Raw genomic sequence first — 23,721 nt, 5'->3', positions numbered from 1 at the left:
TTCACCACAACACACAAGAAAACACACAACACAGTCTTGTGTGTTTTTCTCATGGCCATCGAGCGACTTAACTCTGCAGGGCTAGACCAACAACACACACGTTTGCTGCATTCATGTCATGTGGAAATAAATAGTTGGAAACTAAATTTGTCTGATTTATAACACGAGTCACCATATTTCCACATTAAGACAACAAACTCATCTCCATGTGTCATGAAAGCAGCAGTGTGGTGCTAAAGTAGGAAAACCCTGGTGTGGCCCCTGGCCCCTGGCAGCTCTGTGCTGACCCGGATTCTCACTAGGCCTTCCTCAGATCCGCTGGCACCCAGAGGTGGGGGGGAGCGCCGTGCGCCCGTCCAGCACACGGACAGAACTCGCCAGCACACACGACTCCTGGACACCCTGCGCAGCGCTCGCTCCTGCCAGTGTGCCAAAGCACTGCCGGACTGGTGTGTACACATACAGACACACAAACACACACATGTTCCAGACCAGGAAGGTTAGATCACACACAGAGACGGGGGAGAGAGGTCAAAGGTTAAGAGCAAAAATGTATTTAAAGAGAGGAAGAACATTAAGATGATCAGAAATCTGTGAATGTGATTAAGAAAGAGAAATAAAAAAATATGAGCAGGAAATGATTCGTACCAGGCTGCAGGAACATTGATTATGTATATGTCACATTACAGCATCGTACAAAACCTGGAAGCACTGTCTTACCTTCGGACAGAAGCTAAGCTAACAGGCTGCAGGAAAAAATGTCAAACTTCAGTCTGCTGGTCTCTGAAGCCTTTAAGCTGCTCATGTGAGGCCTACCTTGGCGTCTTTGGCGTAGTAGAGAGTTCGGCCTCTCAGTTTGAAGTAGCGTTTTTTCCACCTCTGGAACGAGCTGGTCTGCTTCAGCAACAATCCCTCCTTTATACTCGTCTGGATGGAGAAAGTAACACACACGTGTAAACGGTAAATACTCAGTTTTTACTGGGCCTCATATTAGTGAGAGGCTCAATCAGAAAATTACACACAGTGCGTCATGCTCCCATATTTCACCCGCTCGTAACTGGCTGGAAACTGATGAGATAAAATTGTGTAGCCTACATTGTGTATTTGTGTATGAATCCAGGCAGCAATTTTATGCATGGGAGGCAAAGGATTGGCCAAGAAGTGAAGAAGAAAGGAAACTCATTACACACACATGGAAACCGTAAACACACATCACTCACAGTCAGAGGGAAAAAAAAGATGGACAAAAAGAAAGATGGCATCCTCAAGACTCTGTGAGCTAAACACAAAAATGTCTTTCAGCACAACAATGACATTTTAACCAAGAAAAATGCACCATGGGAGGAGACGCTTTTAATAAGGGTACATTTTTGAACTTCTTCAGTGTTTTATTTTGAAGGCTTGGGATCCATAAAAAGATGCAATTGTGGTTTTCAGAAGCATAAAAACATCTCAGTAAAGTTTCCTCTCTCAGGAAGGAGCAACAGGCCAATCAGAAGAGGGGATCCGAGGCGTCCTTCTGATTGGCTGACTGCTTTCTGAATGATCCAATAAAATGACAGCAGTTTTCAGGTAAAACACTCCAGGCTGGCTTCGCTGTGACATCACAAAGTCCCAGGAGTCCTGACGGCTGCTTTTAAGGTTCCGGTGCAAACTTTGATACTCTCACACGGACCTGATTTAGAACCAAAGACCACATGGAGGTCCTCCTTTAGACCGCCTGGACCTTTACATAAACCTAAATAATGATAGGAAGACAAGGACTTCCTGCCTCTGATACCTGTGTGTGTGTGTCACATCAAGTTAGACACACTCAGCATTACAACCACCATCATCTTGTACGCATTAACACACACACACACACACACACACACACACACAGGACATACAGCGCAAATACAGTGAGACATGGAACAGTGGACATGGAAAAGATAAAATACACACACAGATGGAAATGCTGTGTGGGGGGAACATCAATCTCTCTGGGCACACAGAGGAGAGGTGGGACACACACACACACACACACACACACGTCGAGGCTATATATAGCAAAGGAAGGCTGCTCTCCAAGGGGAGAATTACAAACAGACACAGAGGCCTGAAGCTGACATCCTGCCCACCAGCTGTGTCAACTTAAACACAGAAAACACTGCAGCAGAATACAGTCTCATTGTGGAAACACACACACACACTGACATGTCACACTGGGCGAAACACACACATGTACAGAAGCAGAAAAAGAGCTTGGATTATTACCAACAACGAGAAAAGATGAACTCTTTCAGAAAATGAAGGATTCTTAAAGGGCCAGTTCGCCCTAATTATAAGAAAAGGCTATTTTCTCCACCAACCATGGAGGAGTTGGAGCACGTCGACACTCTGAACACACAACAACAACCACAACACACTGTCTCTGCCCTGGAGCACTTCTGCTGACATTCGAAAGAAGCTGCCAACAGTTTTCTTAACAGCTGACTCATAATTCATTTATTCATTGATTGATTCGTTTTTTTCATCTAGTCTTCTGACCTTCCTTGTGATATATAACAGAAAAAGCATTTTTGGGATCAATTAAAGGATATTAAGATGATATGTGATATTTTTAAAACTGAAACAAAAACAACCTAAATGGAGCAGCATTTAAAAAAATGGACATCATGTTGTATTTCAGACTGAGACCAGAAACTCATCAAGAAAACATTTACTGAGGAGAAGGAGGGACATTTTCCCATAGACTTCAATATATAGGAGGAGGAGGGACATTTTCCCATAGACTTCAATCATGGTCATTATACAGAATGCAGGTTTAAGGTTGTTCAGCATTAGCTTCACTTTACAGACTGATGTTTCCTTCCTGTAAAGGGCAGCAGGCCTCAGTTTAACACTCAGATTTAATCCAAATAATTTTGTTCACAATCTGACAAAAAATAGAAATCAGATTTAGTGTGAAAAAGTGAAAACAGAGTCCAAGGCTGGTCTAAAAAGAGGTCACTACCTGCCGACGTTACACTTCCAGTTCTCATTGTTGATGTGACAGTGATGATGACTGAGAGGAAACAGCACAACAGGAAGTGGACACATTGGGAGTTTTGTGAGACAGCGGTCTACCAACGTTAATTCCATGCTTCCCTTTCCGTGGGTATGGCCCGAGAACCACATTCCTGCCATGGATTAACGTGAAATACCTCAGCGATGACTACCCTATAAGGCCTGAAACTAAAATGAAAGTGGGCCCGATGAAGTCACCTCCTCGTGCAGAGGCGTTCCCCTTCAGTTTGGACAGAACTGTAGTTTTGAAGAAACCCAAGGTGGAGTTTTTCTGATGGCGTTTCTGTGCGATACGACCGCTGACATGGGGGAGGTGGAGTCGATTCAGGACCGACTGGGACAAACGCGGTGGTGGTAACTGCTGGGGAAATGAGTCATTACACAGCAGCATGAGCTCCACAAGTGTTGACAACAGCACGCACACTCAGTATACTCCTCCTCATTCATACAATCATCCAACTGTGAGGCAGCACATGAAGCAGGTCCACAGAGTCTAAAGGTGGATGTTAAAGGTCAAGTTCTACATTGATATAACTAATAATATAATCAGAATATTATACATATCTCATAATTGTAATATTGTGAAAGTTCGAGAGCATTTTCAGAAAAGTCAGAGCCTTAAAACGCTCCATCAGGACTTCTTGAACTTCATTTGTTTGGTGGCAGATTAAACAGCTGCAGCCTTAATGAGTGCAAACTGTAAAGAAACTTTACGTCTCTTCAGCCAGAACAGAAGAAGGGACTTTGCTCCAGTTGAATATTCTATTTTCTATTTTGTCCCTCCTTGGCCTCCATAGTTCCTTTCCTTGTCTTCATCTCCTTCCTGTTGCCAAGTAGGCCAGAAGTGATCTATAAATAGTCCCAGTGCTCGCCTCTGTGCTGCTGCTGCTGCTGCTGCCGCTAAACTGTGAGACAAGAGAGCGAGTCCTGTGCCAGAGTAGGAATCAGTAACCTGAGCAGCACATACACCCACACCGAGCCTGGCTACTGACAGGGCGACACACACACACACACGCAATGGACAAAGGCCGAGGGGATTCAAATGAGTCCAGCAGCTGTGGTTGGTGGATCAGAGCGCAGCAGGACCAAACCTCAGTCCTGTCTTTGACGATAGGCAGACAGAACTGAAACCACGGCAGTCTTCTTCATCATCATGGTATCGTCTCTCTCTCTCACATTAAGCTCTCTGTCCTAAACCAATTACAGTCCCTTCTGGGCCTCACTGAGAGTTCTGTCTAATTAATCTGATGAAAATGCTTGACTTTCCACCTCCTCCTCTGGTTTGCTTAAATGTTTTATAACTGCTTTCATCCAAAAGGCAAAGGTGTTTGTTTGGTTGTTTTTTTGTTTTCTTCTTAGGCCTCAGAGAGGAACGAGGCTTTTAACTGTCTTAATATATTTGGGGCTGTCAACTTTGTTCAGATCAAATGAAACCATCCATAAAGTCCTCAAACCCAGACGTTCGTTAACATTTTAGCACCTCCTGTTGGGTTTTTAGTTAGATGGCTAAAATAAGGTCTGAACATTTTCAGCTTTTATACTGAGCTGTAAAAAAAAACACGGTCCTGATTTCAGTTTCAGATTTTTAGCCTCCCAATGAGACTATTTTCTAAATGATCTCAGAAAAACAAAGCAGGCTTCAGTTTAAACACCAAAATGGCAGGATGGTGAGTCCATGCTTCGTTGTGACATCACCAAGTCCAAGAAGTCCTGGCGGCTGATTTTAAGCCTCACTTCCTGAATCCAGACTGTCTTTAGACCACCTGGACCTTTAACAGGAGTAACTTTTCACAATAATTACTGATTAACAACCAGTTAATGTGTGATGTACCAGAACCTTGGCATCTCTAGCAGTCTGGTACATTTCTTGTCCTGTTCTGAAGAGCCAGTTTTGCAGCTTCTTCTTAGGACCTGCTGATATCACATACATACATGCACGTTACTGTATGCTGTGCACATGCATCCAAAAACACACACACACTGCAGCTCGCCAAGAGAAAAGCCACCTCAGTCTCTGCGATTTCACTTCAGGACTGAGTGGCCTCTCTGTAAGGCCGTTTCCTCGTGTGTCCTCGGGTTTGTTTGCTGCGGAGAGAAGCTCGCTGTCTCAGGGATCATTCCACACACTGAGAGTCTGTTATGCCTCCATTAGCAACTCATTTGTCACTCTTGAGTAAGACTGGAGCATCTGTGGAGCCCAAACAAACAAGTCTTTTACAATCTCCCAATTTCTGAATTTCCTCCCCTCTTGCCCACCGCCTCCTCCTTCCTCCTTTTGCCGTCTTGGCATATTGTCCTCTCTGTTAGGTGTAATTGTAACTCTGCACCCTTCCTCCTCCAACTCCCACCACATGCTAAAATGTCACCATGGTGATGGGAAAATTACTATCCAGGCGTTGGGAAGGGGCAATTCCTCTGTCTGTGATCACTTCTGTGCAACTGGACCGCATATGGGTAGTTATACATGTGTCAAATGAGGTACAGGGGATGGTAAGTGATGTTGTTGAGGCCAGCAATTTACACACAATTACTTCATTTAGATCCAGCTCCAGCTCTGTACAGACAGGAGCTCAACTTTGCATTGTTTCAACACCGCAGTTAGGATTCGTGGCGAGTGAGGCCGAGACACAAAGCAAATACTGCAACATCTTAAAGCTGAGATTCCCTAATTCGAGGCCTTGGGACTCTTTTACAACCCCTCATCATCACATCGTGCAAAATGAAAAGGAAATCTTGAATGCAAAAGCAAGTGGCAAATTTCCTGTTTAAGTAAAATCCTCCAGAAGAGGGGAGAAAAAAAGAGGAGTGTTTGCCTACGCTTTCTCAACAGGAAGTACAAGACATCTGAGTGGGCAAAACCCACAGCACTCCGAGGAAGGCGTGCTCCTCCTTCTAATCCTCACCTATTCAAGTGTCTTCAACATGGAAACGCCATCAAAAGATCAAAGTCAATTCAATAAGCAGAACCACCACCTGAAAGACTCAGTCCCAGCGTTATTATCCAGAAATAAACCATCAGCCTTACTTCACACAACTGCCCTGCCTCTTCCAGCGTGCAGGAAACATGAGCCGAAGATGACCTCCTCATCCCCGACCCCTGCCAGCTCCACATCTATCTGGGTTGTTCAGGGTCAGACCTGCAGAGTTATCCCCACGCCGCCGCCGTCGTCTGTGCAGCAGCAGCAAGCTCTGGCGTTCCATTAGCTCTGCTTTCAATCACACAGCTACCAGTATTAGTCACAAGTTTATAATCTCTGTTCAGCTGCAACAGCACTCTGCACAAAAGACGAAGGGGGCTGAAAGCGGAGATAACAGCTGATGAAAACACCGTTATTCAACCTGCAGCCCGATTCCGATCCTGCTGGATCCTTTTGTGCCGATTTAATTAACTAGTTAAATAGAGAAAATCCACTTCCACCAATCTGAGTTCCTCTGTTCACTTCGTGTTCAACGCTCATAAGAGGGAGTATCAAATTCCCTCCATTACTCCCTGGCTGACATCTCATCTCTCCATGAGTCATCCATCCATCCAATAAAAACAATTCATGGTTGTCAATATATTGATCTGCCATTAAGTGGCCATCAACAATCAAGGACATCAAACTGAAATGGCAGCAGTTCGCTTGTAACATGTGAAGAGTCAGTCAATAGGTGTTAAAATCGGATTTCTCTCCCACCTTTCCTCTGTTTTTGTGAAGCAGATTTCACAAAATGTTACTAAAGCTTATTGATTTTCATGAAATAACTCACCTACTATTCACCTTTGCTTTCTCTAATGTCTCAGAGACAGTAACAGTAACAGGAGGAGGTGAAGGATAGCACTTAATAAATCTAGATTTGGACAATTAGCTCCACTGGAACACATCTACTGAAATCAAATCAACTCCACATAGAAATTCCTTCACAACAAAAGATGAAGTTCTGCTGAAAACAAACCAGAGTTGCACCTGACTCACCAGGTATCATGAATTGTGTTTGTGTGACCGCTAGTTTGTTTGTTGTGCTGTTTTCATCTATTTTTAAACTGTATGTTTGCACACTTTAATCACATGATATTCTCAAACTCCAAATCACAATCCATGCATTAATGATTTTTTGATAATGCCTAAATAAAGACTTCAAAAATACAGAAATTGCATTTTGCATATAGTATGAATTTATTTGTTCTACTGTTCTGAAGTAGAACTCGACTTGGTGGAAGAATTTAAATTAGTTTCATCCGTTTCATGCTTTGCATTGAAGCTATGTTAAATTGCTTTTAACATAACTAAAAAACCCTGAAATAACTTCGGTCCAGTTTCACCATGAACAACATTTCATTTCTTCTGCTTTTCAAAGTAACCACGTTGTGACAGATGAGCTGTCATGTCGGACATTTCTCCAGATTTTCTGGCATCTCCTTCTCTTTCCTTGTCTGTTTTGACTGAGCACGACTGAGAAGTTTTACAGATGAGACGTACTGTGCGGCATCTGCGGCCCTTCGACCAAACCGGCCATCTTCACACACAGCGGTGAAATGGTTTCGGTCGATCGGGGACGAAAAATGTGGTTGCCCATGGCAACCAAAGTAGCAGCGAAATAGTGGACAGAGGAGGGATGGACTTAGACAGTGTGATAGGACATGCATGTCCACAGAGACACAAACACACAAAGTCCAGACCTGAGCAAACAACCCAGTGGAACAACACTCAGTGAGTCAGTGCCTGCATGATCCATTAGTAACCCTCAGCATACACACACACACACACACACAGAACAAACCCACTGACCTACACAACAACAACTCAGAGACCTCTGTTAATGTCAACATGCTAAGCACACTGATACACTGACAGCAGAAATGGTCCGTACTGTGGTGAGAGCACATGAGGTCTGTCTGAGCCCTCTGAACATCCCATCGGCACACATCGACATATCTGCAGTCATAATATCATCCACGTTTAAAACTCCAGAGGCCACAGGTGAGTAAAAAGTCGGAGCGTGGATGGAAAAATCTACTGACAATAAAACCTTCTTCAGGAAATTTCAACAATGTTTACACTCACACTTACATCAGCCTCTTGATTGGGGATAATATAATAAGGCTGTAAAGCTGGCAGCAAATCGATCAATTACAATTGTTATAATCTAATATTTGTTATCTGTCGTCTTAAATGACCAAAACATCTGCTGTTAACATGTTTTAAAGTGTCTTTTGCACAAAGTGAAAAGCTTTGACTTTAGGTTTTCACATCCGAAGATTTTGGTGTATTTCTCATCATTTTGTCATTTTGCAGAGAGACCTGAAGGGATTCACTGAAAATGTATTGCAGCCCTGCTGCACAACATTGGAAGGGGAATTTGCATAAGAAAGGTTTGACCAGCCGTCCTTCTGCCCCCAATCTCTAAATATTCCCCCATGCTGAATAATGCAGGTGGGGTGGAGTGCAGCAGTCAATAATTAAGTGGATCCATTGGAGCGGGAGGATGACACTCGTTTACGGTGTAAAAGATAAGTGGGCCAAGAGAGCTTAGGTGTCGGAGGTGAGAAGAAGCGCAGCATCCTCTTACTTAGCTCGACACACCAAAGACGAAAGGCCTTCAGCTGCTTCTGACCGCCCTCACATATACAGCACAATCTTTAAGTTTACTCGTTTAAAACGTAACTTTTAGGCTATAAAAAGAAAAGCATAGTGTTTTCTTTAGAGGTCCATCCGGTCTACAGGTCTAAAGCTAGACCTCCATGTGTTCTTTGATTATAAATCAGGTCCTGGTTCTATGGTAGTACAGTGAAAACCCAGAGAAATACTCACAGCCTGGATTCAGACACTGAGCCGGAAAACCAGCAGTCAGGACTTCTGGAACTTTGTGATGTCATAACAAACAAAGCAGCCACACCCAGAAGGCCAGCCCTGATTGGCTGCCTGACCTGTTGTTCATAGAGCTCCAGAGAGAAGCCTTAGAGAGGAGATGTAAAACTTCACTGAGATGGTTTTTAGTTCTTAAAACCACAAATAAATCTTCTTATGGATGCCAACCCTTCAAAACAAAACAGAAGTTAAAACATGGATTTTTAAATCTATTTTAAATTAAAAAGTCCCACATTTTTACAATATTGATCAGTAGATTATTTTCTCCTGATAAACAATTCAATCATTTAGTCTATAAATGAGAAAGGACAGAAAAAAAAACAGGCTCCATTTCTGAATGCTCAGAATCCGGAAGCCTCCATGTGCAAATATATAAAACATATAAAATTCACTTCATGACAGAAAAACCAACAGTCCTCACAGTCCTGGAGCTGAAACTGGTTTTAAAATAAATGAGGAAAGTGCTTTTCATGAATTACTGGTGAAACTAATAAACGGAGGCTGCAGATCACAGCAACAGGTTTGAGTGTTTGGTGTAAATAAATGGATGCAGGACGGCCCAGCCAGCAGGGGGTCAGATCAATGAGGGACCCCCCAGCTGTGGGGACCCCCAACAACAACGAGCCACCCATTACATCCATGCAGGTACAGACAGACAGAGCCCCCGGGGGTCTCACCTTGCTCCTGATCTGTCCTGAGGTGGACACTTTCCGGATCAGTTTCTGGGGGCCTTCCTGCTCCGCCTCGCTGTCGGAGGACTCGTCTGCGGCTCCGGAGCCGGCGACAGCGCCCACCACATGGGCATGGATCCCCGCCGAGGACGCCGGCCCTTTCTCCGGCTCCTGTCGGGGGGAAGGATAGAACCAGTCGGGGTTAGCCTTGGCCCGGCCCGCCGCTCCTTTCCTCTCCCGGAGTCGAGAGCTGCTGAGCGGCTGAGACGCGTCTCTCCTCGCCGTCATCGCTGCGTGTCTCCGCGGCGAAGGCGGCCGTGTTTTCCGGAGTGTGTGTGGGCTGGTGAAGGCTCAGGGGATGATAGCATGTCGCGGATAAACCCACCTCCCCACCCCCCCTCCCGGGTCCCTGCTTGGCTGAGGGGTTTTTGGCTCCAGCCTACACAGCCAGTCCGGGCGACGGAGAGACCGCCTCAACCGCTCCGTCAGCCGGGGGACTCTGAAGCTGCACCCCCGGACCAGGAGGCTTCAGCTGCCCTGCTCTCATCAGACAGTAACCATTAAAAATTTAAATCACAAATAAAAGTCTGGACGATTTTATGAATCACAGTAAAGTTACACCAAGTTATTTCTAAGGAAACCTCAGCGTGTGGGAATAAACTGCACTGAGACCGAAGTCGTTGCGTTTGTTTAAAAAAATCATTAAAAAGGAAGATTTCTTAAAGATCTTAATCCAGACTTGTTGAGTGTCTCCTGGTCTGGATGTGAGTGAAACATCTGAGTTGGGTTTGACTTCCATTTAGCAGGAATGGACGTGTTAGGACTTGGATTTTTCTGAGGAAATGAACACAACCAGCCACGGACCATTAAATCCGAGGAAATCCAATTACTCAGAAATCTGGAGTCATTTTTGTCCCCAGAATCCAAAGACTTCTTATTAATAATTATTTTAATAATGATAAAGAAGATAGGATTTTATAAAACCGGATTTAAAAGCAACACAAATCACAAGAGGAAGAAACAGAGAGGATGGAGGTCCAAAGTGAGAGAACTGCAGCAGACTCAGAGGAAACTCAGGTCCGACTCTAATCTGTCTTTAAAAAAATAGGAAATGAAAAATGAAAAATGAAAAAGAAAAGGTCTCCAGAGCTGAATCGGTACTAACCAGTTCCTCCCAAGCCGGGCTGCGGGTGTAATGGTAGACATCCTCCATAGTCCCGGACCTCTGAGTCCGCTCCCCGGGAGAAAACCACCGAAATCAGGGAAGAAAGGTGGAGGAATTCACGACCTGCCGCTCCGCCTCCCTCCGCTCATGTGTAAGGATGGGGTTTAATTCGCCTTGTCCCCCCCCGCTCCGCACAACAACTACAACTCCAATTCAAATTAAAACTCCAGCTCCAACTCCGACCACCTCCACCTCCAGCAGCGGCTCGGCGGGTCCTGCTGCCCGCTCCGGCTCCTTCTAGGGCCGAGCCCGACGGCGCTCCACGTGATAAATGTCAAACCCGCTCAACGCGCTCGTGCACGCGCATTTTGAAGCGTGAGCGCGCGCGCGTGGTGGGGGGCACTGGAGTTTGGGCATATAGATGCGCGTGCGTGTGGCTTTAATGGGAATATGAGTTTAAATGACGTCATGGATTTATTCACCGTCCTTTGTCTGAATCTGACTAACGACATCAGAGATTTTTCCTTCGTCCTCTCTGATTCTTCACACTCGCTTAGATCCCCCAACAAACAGCCTATTGATTTATCTATTTCACATTACATTTAATTTCCTGCTACGGCCACTCCAGTGCTGCAATGTTAATCTAAATTTCCTCTCTCAATAAACACCTTATCCAATCTTGTTTTTTCAGTTGTGTTATTTAATAGAAGGGTGTACTGGTGATTATGTTGAGTTTCCTCTTTTGTATTGGAACTGAACATAATAATAATAATAATACATAAATGTTGATTATATTGACATCACAGACAGTAAAATAAAATCAATGAAGCGAAAGCACAATAGCTAACAAACATACTACTGTTTAAAGGATGTGAGCTTCATGAAAAACCCCAAAACATTTTAATATGATTATTCTGTTCATTTTATCCAATAAATATTGTACATTTCCAATGTATTCATGTGAATACCAAGTCGGAACCAAGAGACGCTCGTCCACGGAACCCTACGGAAGACTTGTGTTCCGGACCACGCTGTCCCTCTTTTATTATCTTCCCCCTCCGGTCAAAATGAGCTGACAGTGGTTCTGACATGGAGCAGAAGGCCGGTCCGGACACAGCTGGATAAAAACATTCATCCTGGATGAGACTTTATTCCCCTTTTCTCTGTTAAATGTGGGTAAAGGAAAAGTGAAAAATGCGGAGTCACGGTTTGTATCGCGGCGCAGCTGCGGCCGTCGCTGCCCGGAGGATGCGGAACATTTTGGGCTGTGTGTTGGGGAGAGAAGGCTGGATGTGGAGGAACCATGAGGTCAAACTCCTCAACACGTCCTCAGGTAGGTTTCCACACTCAGTCAGAAGCAGGAAACACCCGGGCTGGGCTCATTTCAGCTCCGTTTTCATCCGGAGACTGTACGTTTTATCAAAACTAGCATGCTAAATGGTTATAGTTAGCTCTCAGTTTGGGGCAAATTAACTTATCAGGTGAATGAAATTTAGTTTTTAAAAATCTAAACACAATGAGATCGTAAGTGTGTGATTCACATATAAAGTAGCACTGAACTGGGAATGTGGACAACACGTTTACTGAGGTAATGGGGTGAAAGGTTAAACTCAGCTGTTCAAACACGACAAGTCATTTCATTTCCATTTTGGAGTTGTTTTCAGTCAGTTAAGATGGATCCAGAGACCGTATTTATCCTCTACATAAAGACACATTATCATCATCTCCAATGGACTGTTGGAGCACTGATGATAAGAAAAGGTGCTGCAGGACATCAGCTCCAAAACTCATCTTATTAAAATGTACTGTCCATTTCTGTCTTTCTTCTTCTTCTTTTTTTTTTTTTTTTTGAAGATTTGAAGACTTCTCCAATTTGTGATTTAGTCATATTTATTCATATTGTTATTTGTCTGACATTTGTGTTGCTCCAAAAAATGGAAGAAACTTAAGACGCATCACAGGGTTTATTTATTAACATAAATTATTATCTATTCAAGTGTTATATTGAAGCAGATCTATTGTATGAAATCTAAAAGGTTATGAAAGAGTGTTATAAGATGATTCAAACCAGCAGTTAATAAATGCTCTGAGGGGTTTTCACAATATGAATCCCAACCGAATCATCAGCCATCTGTGTTCAATGTTGTCACTGCGTCATCAGTGACAGCTAAGAAAGGAAAACGCCAGTTAAAGGGAAGTTATCAGTCTGATAGTGGAATTATCTGTGTGTTTGTTACCTCATTTTTTGCAGGTGGTGACACAGTAAAGATCGGCGATGTCACCTACAAACTCAAAACCCCCCGGAACCCAGAACTTGTTCCTGTCAAACACCGTACGTACTTTTGTTCGTCCGTGAGTTACTTGAAAAGGTCATCTGGCTCACACATGGGCAAATCTTTGAAGTGAAAAAATAGACCCAAATACAGGAAATGGCAGAGAAAACTGACACAGTGTAAATATTTTTGTTTATTTTCACTTATTTCCATAGAGGAACTTCAGGATTTATAATGAATTCTTTTAAGATTGTTTTTCACTAAAAAGGATGTGTCTGATCTGGGATTCAATAAAATGATTTGCTCCTTTGTGATATTGTTGTTTGGGTTTGCCAGTTTCAGACTCACTCCCTCAGATGATGGCTCAGCACCTACGGTGGATTATGCAGAAAGACCTTTTGGGCCAGGATGTGTTTCTCATTGGTCCCCCAGGACCCCTGAGACGATCCATTGCGATGCAGTACCTTGTGAGCACACACAAAATGCACCCATACAGACAACACAATACTAAAGAGGCAATACATGAAACTCGTGCATTGGAAATATACAGCCACGTTAAAATTGCGACAAAATCTTTAATATTTACTGAATACTCTGAAGTCACTGTATAAACTTATGAGGCAACAGGCCTCATAGCTTTTTAAACATTGTTTAGTTCATCCAATGTGTGTACTGTTTTTTCATAATAATTTAAGTCCCCAGTTTTATCTGTGGTTCCTGAAACAATGTGTGAACCCAAATTGTTTTCTTGTCATTGACCAGGAGTTGACCAAGCGTGAGGTGGAGTATGTGGCTCTTTCCAGGGACACCACAGAGACGGACCTCAAGCAGAGGAGAGAGATCCGATCAGGGACGGCCTTCTACATAGACCAGGTAAATCCCCTGAGTTTATTGTCTTTCTTGAGATTGATGCACTGTCCAACATGACAGGTGGGGGAGGGGTAAGCTCAAACACCGAGGTGATGGTGTTTGCAGAGACTTCTAATGTGAAATACTATCAGATTGTCTCCTTCAAAGTCTCCGGATCAGTCCTGAGTTACTATCCCTGATTACAGAGAACAGCTGTCGTGTGGCTCTGACAGGGTTAATATCCTGGGATTTGGCTCTGTCACTGTGTGTTTCCTTCAGATATGTTTTCTATAGACAAACATTCAAAAATAGACTCATCTTCACTCCTCTGTCCTCAGTAACAGAAGGATTTGGACTGTGTTGTAATGTCTGTGCAGTCAAATGAGTGTGGGCAGCATCACACACACGGGATCAGGAGAAAATGAATCCAAACACAACGTTTGTGTTTGTTCGCTTCACCGCAAACTCAGCTGGTTTTACTACACCTGACAATGGAGCTGCACAGGCCTGAGCACACATCATTTCATTATTCATAAGACTTCAGATTTAATACCATCAAAATATCAAATTGATGTGTGTCTGATGTGACCAATAATAAACAGAACACGTTACTTTGTTGTTCCCATCCCTGCCGTTTTCTGATCGATCAAGCTTTATGCAAACATATTCCCCCGCACTCTGGTGGCTTCGTATGTCAGGTAACCATGGAGACCAGCAGCTTCCTGGTTATCTGGGCTGGTTTCTTTAAGGAGAACTTCATCTTCTATATTCATTTCTCAGGGGGAGAGAAAAACAATTATACGTAAAAACAACAACACCCCCCCCCCCCCCCAAAATCCCAACTAAATCCACATCAGACCATTAAACTCTGTCACTGAGCTTCAGGGAGCCAGCTGTGAGAAATGAGGATAACCTGTGATAATGAATATTTTCTCAGTCGTGTCATTAGCCACAGCTAATTAGCATGGGCCTTCATCTGTGTTAAAAAAGAAAATCGGTTATGTAACAGTTCAAATAACAACTCCATGGAAACTGGGCAAAGTTTTTATTTTTTTTCCCCCTGTTTTATTCTGGGCACATTCATCGTGTGGACCTCACTCAAACGTGGTCTTCTGGAACAGGAAAAAACCCTCAAGGCTAATTAGTTTGAGCTTCTTATAATTAGACTGAATCTGGAGTTCAGTTACTGTCGAGCATCACTCCAGTTTCCTCAGTGGGCGTAGTTGGAACTGAGGTTTTCTATGAATTTGTACAGATTGAGCTGCTCTGGTGATTTAATAAAAAGTAAGGGACTTATTTATGTGTGTGCACGTATGCTACTGGATTTTAAAGGATAATGGTGCAGCGGTTAGCACTGTCATCTCACAGCGAGAATGTTCAGGGCTCAAAACCTGGCCTGGGGCCTTTCTGCATGAAGATTGCATGTTCTCCCTGAGTTCCCTCCTGCTTTCCTCCCACACCGGTTTCCAAAGACCTGCATGCTTTGGTTAATTAGTGACTCTAAATTGGTTATTGTCTCTGTATATGTGACAGACTGCTGGCCTGTCCAGAGTCTACCCCTCCCAAACCCAGACCAAATGTCTGCTGGGATTGGCTCCAGCCCTCCCCTGTGACCCTGGACAGTATAAATAATGGATGTGTGGATGAGTGATGAAGGGAAATGGGCTGGTTGTCCTGAGCAGAGAGTGGGAAGCTTCGAGTCCAGAGGGGGCTCAGGGGATTAGCTGAGCTGAGCAGGGTCCAGGGCAGGGGAGCAGGGTTGACGGGACCATGGGCTGGAGACTAGGGGCTGGGTCAGGGCAGATGGGTCTGCAGGGACAGCTCAGATGAAGCTTAGACGCAACAAGCAAAACTGGATCCAGACCAATTTGATTTGAGGAACCATGAGCCAACAGTAGTCTTGATTTCAGGATAGGATTGAGCATTCTGACCGCAGCACACCTGCACTCCACAATCAGAGAGAGAGACACAAGGAATGAGTGGGGGCTGTGACAACATCTCCAGTCTCCATACATGCATACTTCCATGTTGAATGTACGTGCCTGTATTATAATTGTATACATGTTTGTAAGTGAAGACACCATCACATTTTGCACACCTCTTGTTTTTGTAGCCAAGTTCTTTTTTTATGTATTAGATTCAAACCCTGCAGTCAGGACGAAGCCTTAATCATCCACGCTCCACCAGGTGAACCATATTTTCACTTCAGGAAATGGACATAGTTGTTTTCAACATTTCAAAATCCAAAAATGTTTTCTGACACCGATTAATCAAGTCCTAATCTGAATCATTTTACAGACTCAGTGTGTGCGTTGCAATGTGGTGTCATTTTCTGCAAAGTTAGCCACACTGCCTGTGATGTGAACCCTGTGAACGGCTGCTGTGTGTTTGAAAGACAACACTGACAGCCTCAGAGTGAGAGCACCATGTTTCATTTTACCATGTGAATCATCTGCTGTTTGTGAAACATATACAGGGCCTATTATTAGCAGGAATGTCTTCTGGCCCCAAAATGTGAAAATCTTTGAAAAAGTCTGTCAACACATCAAAGAAGTCTGGAAGTTGTGAAATTTGATTCTGCTTTTTGACAGGTGTGACCTTCAGGTGTCAGACACACACATTAAAGGTCCCAGACGTAGGGACCATTTCTCCATAGTTTTCAATACAATCTGACCTTTTTTTAAAAAAACTAAAAACACTGGCGTGGCCCACAGGAAGCAGGTTTAAGGCTTCGTGGTTAGTTCCTGATCTGAAGCATCAAACTGTTTCCTTATTCGCTGATGACGGCGGCGTTATGAATCCAGCCGACATACATCGCCTGCTTTGTTAATTGCAGCAGGGAAGACTATCCAAACCCCCTCCGAGTCCCCGAGGCTCACCCCCCACCGTCAGTTTCCATCATTGCCATGGCAACAGGTCCTGAATAGATTCAGCATTATTGACGGTTATGAATGGGTGTGAAGATGCTGCTTATTTCTGGTCGTCCTCAAATCTCTGGAAATGTGGTGCTAGCTTGTTATCTCATAAAATGTGGGCAGGAGGTGTGTGCTGTGTGTTGTGTGTCTCTCAATGTGTGGTGGATCAAACTTGGTGTTAACTTTTTATTTTCTGTGTTGCTACGCGCCTGTGGGTGCGATTAGTCTGTTTGTGCAGAGTCCAGTATCTGACACTTTTTTTTTTTTTTTTGGTGAGGCGGACTGAAGACGTGTGGATGCAAATATGAAAGTCTTTACTTGTGGAGAGTATTTTTGTGTTGTGGGAGGTGTGTGTCTGTATTTCTGTGTTAACTAGAACATCCAAGTATTCCTCAGGGCCTTGTGCTGATTCGGAGCCCTATATTCAGACTTAACATGTCGGTGCCTGAGCTCGCTCCTTTCCTCCCCTCCCCTCCTCATCCCTCCACTTTACTTTCTCTCTCTGTCTCCTCCTCCCTCAGTCAGTCACATGGATGTAACTGCACGCATGTTGTATTTTTGACATCTGCAGTAGTCACCTCTCCAATTAACAGGTTCTTATGTAAGGCAGCAACCTAAGGCTCAAACCTATACTGCACATAAGTTTGTTTTAGACAAAGAGAACAGCTCGGCCTCCTCCAGGAGGGCTGAATGTAAACCAAACCACTGTCTTTGCAATGTGTTCTTTGTTTTTCTGAAAAACTCAAATAAATGTTTTTGGCCCCAAAGGATAAAGATTAGAAGTCAGTAATGTTGAAACCACAAAACAAAAATCTGCCAATCAAAACAGCCATATAGAGCCAAATACAAAATAAGCTGGCTGTTTAACTTATTCATATGTTTATGTTGAGCTGACTGGACCATACTGCACCGCAACACTTGTGGTGCAGTATCATTACAATAAGAGAGACTTGAGCTGTTAGATGTAATCTTAATGGTTGAGGTTCTGTTCTGAGGCTTCTCCAGTCAAACAGTTTTTCATTCCACCAGTTTGACCGTGAAATGGGTATTAAATGATGCCCTGGGTGTAATTAAAAGGGCCGTGAAAAGCCTTAAATCTCATGTGGTGGACTCTGCAGAAACGCTGCAGGCATGAGGCTCAGCGATGTGAGATCTTAGACTAGATCTGAATATTTCATTCTTTAAGAGACAGTTCTCAGTTTCATTTGCTATTTCGCGGCTCTGAACTACCCTCTAGGCGTTCCGTTGTAATGAGTTCTGTATAAGTGGCCCACTTGATCACTTGCACAGTTGGGATTCTTACCTTCAAACACTTTGGAGGGAAACCCTGGAAGTGATCCATCTGATTTTATTTTCACTTTTGGCTTCCAAAGAGCCTGAAAACAAGATAATCAAGATTAAACAATTACTGTGCCGCATTCTGTTTCACAACAAATTTTATCCCCTGCAGACCGCATGCCTTCACACAGGGCTTTTTAAAGTTTATTCTATGTATTGTGATTTAATTAAACAAGTCAAATCGAAGTGTCCTTAAATGAAAGGGAATGGCTGTGATCTTCTGCACACACAGAGGATATGGAAGATGTACTCCACATTTTCCATCCACCTTTCTGTTAAATGCTGCTCAGTATGCGACGGGATGTTCTTTGCTCTGCTGTTGGTGTCAGGCTAAACACAGGGCCCGTCTGTGCTTCCCCGTCTCCCTCGCCATCCTGCGTCACTTGCATTTCTGACAATTATCTGATTACAACGTTGGTGCTGAAAATGGATCAGGAGTTAAATATAGAACATCTGGTCCCCACTATAGTTTTATGGCTCAGCTTCCCACACAACCTGCCACGTATTTACATGTAAACCTAATTATATGGCCGCTCGCTCTGCGGTCCACCCAGACTGCTAAAGTTTCCTGCCTCTTGACGTCAGATGTGCTTTTTGATTTCTGCAGAAATGTGCCTCCGCACACACACATGCTTGTTATGAACACACATGCTGTATGTGCAAGTACAAGAAAGTTTGATCCCATTCTGCGGTAGAAAATAGGCCTTCCTAAAACAGCTGAGTTGTGAAGTTGGGTTTGGAGCAGATTGAGGACAGGCTGAGCACAAAAAGCTGAGGCCATCCTCAAGATAGGGTTTTATGCCGAGCACTGGTTGCACTGATTGCTCTCTGCCTAAATGCTTTTAGTTTTGCACCATTTGCAGTTGGTCAATGGTCATGCTGGACAATAGAGAGGCAGATTTGACCCTGGGTTGACCCCATCAAAGCGGGGAGAGTTTTTTAGCCTTAAAATTATATGAGCATCTTTGCCCTCCCCACCCCCCAAATCCTCCAGTGTGCTGTGAGGGCCGCAACACAAGGTCGAGTCCTGGTCCTGGAGGGACTGGAGAAGGCAGAGAGAAATGTTCTGCCTGTCCTGAACAACCTTCTGGAGAACAGAGAGATGCAGCTGGAGGATGGACGCTTCCTCATGGCGGCCGAGCGTTATGACAAGCTGCTGCAGGTCAGTGTGGATGTCAAACACACTTGTCCTGTAATTTTAACCAGATTTTTATATGCCGCTACATACCTATAAGAATTTAAGATGAAACAACATGGAAAGCATGTGAACAGTGGTAAAGACCTTGATGATTTGCAGGAACACACCAAAGAGGAGCTGGACAGCTGGAAGATCGTCCGGGTGAGCGAGGACTTCCGCGTCATCGCTCTTGGTCTTCCTGTTCCTAAGTACAAGGGGAATCCGCTCGATCCTCCCCTCCGCTCCCGTTTCCAGGCCAGAGACATCTACTACCTACCGTTCAAGGTCAGTCCTGGAATTTACAGAAACCTTTAATGCCAAACTTTTCCCACCAACCAAAAAGTGTTGATGATGACAGAAGGGAACTTGGCAGGAAGGGCAGACAGTGTAACTTGTTCCACCCATGATCCTGTTTTCATTACCCCGAAAAATCCACATTACAAAACCATGAGCACATTTCAATGGAACTACTTTCTGTCTTAAAAAAATTGTCCTTTTAAAAATGTCCACTGGAAGATCAGAGGAAAGCAGGCATGATACAGATAGCACATGTCTTATTCCCTCGTCATGGTTGAGACACATATTGTGAACATGTGAAGGAAACCTCCATTAAGGAAATCTTAAAGATCTTGGCCTGATTACAGGCCGAACTCCTCTGTAAACTTTAGTTCAGCAAGTCCAACTGTAAAGTCCTGTTTTACTCAGGATCATAGACGTCTCCTTCAGGCTACAGAGGCTCTGGAACTGGGATTAATGGACATTAAAGTACTATCAAACAAACACACTATTAAACAACTGCAAAGGAAAACACTGGGTTCATAAACACAGTTATTTGTGTTTGTGAACTGACCTTCCTCTTCATGTCGACAGGTCGAAGGAGTGTGTGAGGAGCCACAGTTTCACATTCTGTTTTCAAACATAACACTCTGTGAAGGGGAATTGTGTACACGTGGGTTTTGTGTGTTCTCATCATCTGTGTGTCTGGATTGTACAGTTGATAAGACGAGAAACTATAGAACTTCAGTCTGTCTTTTTTTTTTAATTTACATCTGACCCCTGGACAGATCTCAGTGTGTAGCCCTGCAGCCCATTGTAATGTTATTTTCATTTCAGGACCAGCTGGAGCTGTTATACACAGCAGGACCAAACATTCCTGCAGAAAGGTAAATTAAAAGGAAACACTGAAAAATTTTAAACCACTAACTTGACCAGTTAAAGCTGTGTTTATGGCTTAAAAAACATGGGGAATAAGTGCATTTAGGGCATGTCTGAATCAGAGCTGTACTTCAGACTGCTTGGTCACCTGGTAGACTGCTAAATTTAAGGTTAATCCACAATGGCCAAACCTGTGGTCCTTTCTCAAAGGTGGAAAAATTACTTAAAAAAGATTATACTTAGTCTCTTCATTAATGAAAGAAAGACTGCGATCCTAAAGCCCTTGGTCCTTCTTCATGTGTCCTGTTGTCTCCTGTATGTCAGGGTGTCCCAGCTGCTGTCACTTGCCACCACACTGTGCTCCCAGGAGTCCTCCAGCCTGGGCCTGCCTGACTTCCCCATGGACAATCTGCTCCCTGTGCTCCACGTGCTGGTAAGAATCCATAACACCGCAGCATGAATCCTCCTAAACTCCTCTGAATGACCTCTGTTGGTCCATGGATACCGGTCTCCACTGCTTGTCTTTCACTTGTGTGTTTTTGTAGAACACCTTCCCCATGCTGTCCTCCCAGCAGTTAGTCCAGAGACTTTACCCTTACAACAGTATCTTGGGTAAGGAAGGACGCAGCGCCGTTGAGGGTGTACTCAGTGTAAGTCCACCAATGAAAACCTTCATTATATCTACATGCTGAACCAGAGAAACATGATTCATTCTGTGTCTCACAGAGATTTGAGCTCTTGGACGGTCGTCGTCAGGCAGCACCTGCGACCGTGACCAGCGTCTCCATGACGAAGGATCTCGAGGGCCGTGCTAATGTCACATTATCTGTAGCAGACAGAAACGTCAGCTTTCAGGTACGACAGCCGGGAGGTTCACAGAATAAGGCCAAAGCCCCACTCTGATCTGTGGATTGTGGATTTGTGTCTATTTTAAATAAAATTCCACACAACTGGTCATGTTAACCTTTGAGGCAGAAATCATAAGACAATTTGAACGATTACAGTTAATATTTGAAATCACATGGCTGTCATCTTCACATCAGTTGCATCACATCACCTGCTAAATGTGACGGTAAAACTGTCCCTGTTTGGCTTCCTCTTTACCGACAACTCATGTGCAAACCTTCAACCAAAATGACAATGCAGCCAGAGCACTGAGCCCTCCAGGCCGCTGTATTCACCAAAGCATCAACTAAAAACAACGTTTTCAGTCAGTCAGGGGTCTAGCTTGTCTCAAGGACTGCTTTATGACGCCAGGTTGTTGTATTTGGTATTATATGTTATTCCCAGAATGACGTTGATGAGTGAGAGTCACAGGTTAGGGTTCGTTTTAGGGTATGATTGTTCTCTACATCATTTTTTCCCTCTGCAGGTCCCAGCAGGGACGAAGGAGCCTCGTCCTCCCAACAGCAGCCCCTCGTTCATCAGCACACCGAGCCACTCCCAGCTGCTGTCGGAGATGATGCAGTCACACATGGTGAAGGACATCTGTCTGATTGGAGCCAAGGTGACCAACACACACACACACAGGTACACACATACAGAGTGTGACCTCGGGTGTTAACCACTGTCGCTCTGTGTTTTCCAGGGTTGTGGAAAGTCTGTGCTTGCCAGAGAATTTGGCGAGATGCTGGGTTACAGCATAGAGCCGGTCATGCTCTACCAGGTAAATAAAATCTATCCTTCAAAGGTCAAAGTATGTTGACACCTTCTGTCTTATTATCAATGGAATAACAAGCATGTGATATCGTCCTCTTGCTGTTTGACCGTTAGTCCACCTGATGGCCTTTGTGATAGAAAATAAACCTTAATGTGTCGGTGCTGACACCAGACTCCAGGTTGGTGGTTGGAGAAGAGTGAGGATGGAGGGCTTGAGGGTCTAGTCTACCAGAAGAGGAGGCAACAGGGCTGGACTTCTCAGAGGGAACTTGTCAGTGGCACACAGCCTGCTCTGAGCTCCAAAACGACTCTTGACAAACCTGTCAAGCCTGCGTCCTTTATTTAAAGTTCTTTCATAATTCATTCTTTTCATAATGTTTCAACTTCTAGCAGTTGATGAGAGGATTTCTGCTGCCCTGGGGGAGGGGGGTGGCTGAAAAGGTCCATGTGTAGATTACTTGGTCCACAGGTCAGGTTAGAATCTGGCACTGACTGGAATCAGAGAGCAGAGAACGGCCACAACAATATATAAGAGTATATATGTTGCTGTGTGAGTGTTTGTGTGAGTGAGAGATGCTATGGAATGCAGCCCGCCATGTGATGACCATCCAGGAAGCGAGTGTGCTGAAGCTTTATGTATTAGTGCATCACGCTGCAGCTATTCTTAGCTGGCTGGGGTCAAGGGTCACCTCTGCTGCGGGAATTGCGGAATCTTTCGCCGGGCAGTTCATCTCGTCCGCTCTGAAAATCCCATTTTTGGAGAAACGAAATGGCATGAAAGGCCAAGAGCATGACATAAATATGAAACTGGTAATCCCAAAAATCCACTTCTGTTCAGAGTATTTACCTTCCTAACTGAACACAGGTGGCTGGAAGGAATGTAAACCCCAACAGCGATAATCAGAGTGTTCTGTTTGACACCCAGCAAAGTTTTGTAACGTGAGGATCAGTCTTAGTTCAGCCAACTCAAAGTCATTCCCTTAGAAACGTTCTAGAGCCGCCAGCAAAATTAGATCCTTGTTAGATTTTTGATTGAGTCAATTTTATATTGTTCCCTTTAAAAGCATCTCAGATGTATTGACATGGTATCTGCCAAAGCGTTGCTTTATCCCTGATACTGATGCTGCAGCTCATTAACTTCCCTTAAATGATGTTTCTTTACCTCTGATTCACTTACTGTCAGACCCTTTAGCATAAAGTTTGTGATACGATTTGTTTCTTTATTGATACAGTTATCTGGTTGTACTTTTCTGTGAGACAGGGTTAGGGTTAGGGTTAGGTTAGGCTTAGCTCTGAGTTGTGCCCCTGTTGTTACAGCTGATGTACACACATCCATCAGAGGATGCTGCACTTTATACAGCATTAATCTCAGGTCGTACCTGTGGTGGAAAAAGTGGGGAAAAACAAAAAATCTTATTTATGGTAAAGATGCAAAACCATACTTTACCTGAGCAAAACCCCTCATTATTTATTTTAATGTTTTGTATGTAAAGCCTAAATAAGTGAAGTGGATGGTTTGTTCGAACAAGCGGGGGAGAGCAATTAACTCGTTAGTCCAATCATTTAATCATTGACTAATAAAAAAAAGAACTGAACTCTCCAAAAGAAGCAATGGTAAACCA

General features: G+C 44.0%; 2 protein-coding genes across 5 annotated transcripts in view; one reads left to right on the top strand and one right to left on the bottom strand.

The window, feature by feature from the left end:
- Positions 1–11,021, bottom strand: part of dgkh (diacylglycerol kinase, eta) — a 39,397-nt gene extending 28,376 nt beyond the window's left edge. For all 3 annotated transcript variants that reach the window (XM_029530175.1, XM_029530173.1, XM_029530174.1), the window contains exons 1-3: positions 10,734–11,021; positions 9,575–9,739; positions 817–927 (exon numbers count right to left, since the gene is read on the bottom strand). In XM_029530175.1, coding sequence (XP_029386035.1) covers positions 817–927; positions 9,575–9,739; positions 10,734–10,781 — 324 coding nt within the window. In that variant the 5' untranslated portion in view covers positions 10,782–11,021. The remainder of the gene's footprint in view (positions 1–816; positions 928–9,574; positions 9,740–10,733) is intronic.
- Positions 11,022–11,799: 778 nt separating this feature from the next.
- vwa8 (von Willebrand factor A domain containing 8) overlaps positions 11,800–23,721 on the top strand; it is a 46,125-nt gene continuing 34,203 nt past the window's right edge. For both annotated transcript variants that reach the window (XM_029530235.1, XM_029530234.1), the window contains exons 1-12: positions 11,800–12,066; positions 12,985–13,065; positions 13,343–13,473; positions 13,769–13,879; positions 19,103–19,270; positions 19,406–19,570; positions 20,399–20,448; positions 20,765–20,873; positions 20,986–21,090; positions 21,167–21,295; positions 21,813–21,947; positions 22,029–22,106. In XM_029530235.1, coding sequence (XP_029386095.1) covers positions 11,928–12,066; positions 12,985–13,065; positions 13,343–13,473; positions 13,769–13,879; positions 19,103–19,270; positions 19,406–19,570; positions 20,399–20,448; positions 20,765–20,873; positions 20,986–21,090; positions 21,167–21,295; positions 21,813–21,947; positions 22,029–22,106 — 1,401 coding nt within the window. In that variant the 5' untranslated portion in view covers positions 11,800–11,927. The remainder of the gene's footprint in view (positions 12,067–12,984; positions 13,066–13,342; positions 13,474–13,768; positions 13,880–19,102; positions 19,271–19,405; positions 19,571–20,398; positions 20,449–20,764; positions 20,874–20,985; positions 21,091–21,166; positions 21,296–21,812; positions 21,948–22,028; positions 22,107–23,721) is intronic.

The sequence above is a fragment of the Echeneis naucrates genome, chromosome 21, assembly GCF_900963305.1.
Source record: "Echeneis naucrates chromosome 21, fEcheNa1.1, whole genome shotgun sequence".
Taxonomy (NCBI): domain Eukaryota; kingdom Metazoa; phylum Chordata; class Actinopteri; order Carangiformes; family Echeneidae; genus Echeneis; species Echeneis naucrates.
Note: the sequence above shows the minus strand (reverse complement) of the source record. Positions and strands in the feature narration are given on the sequence as shown.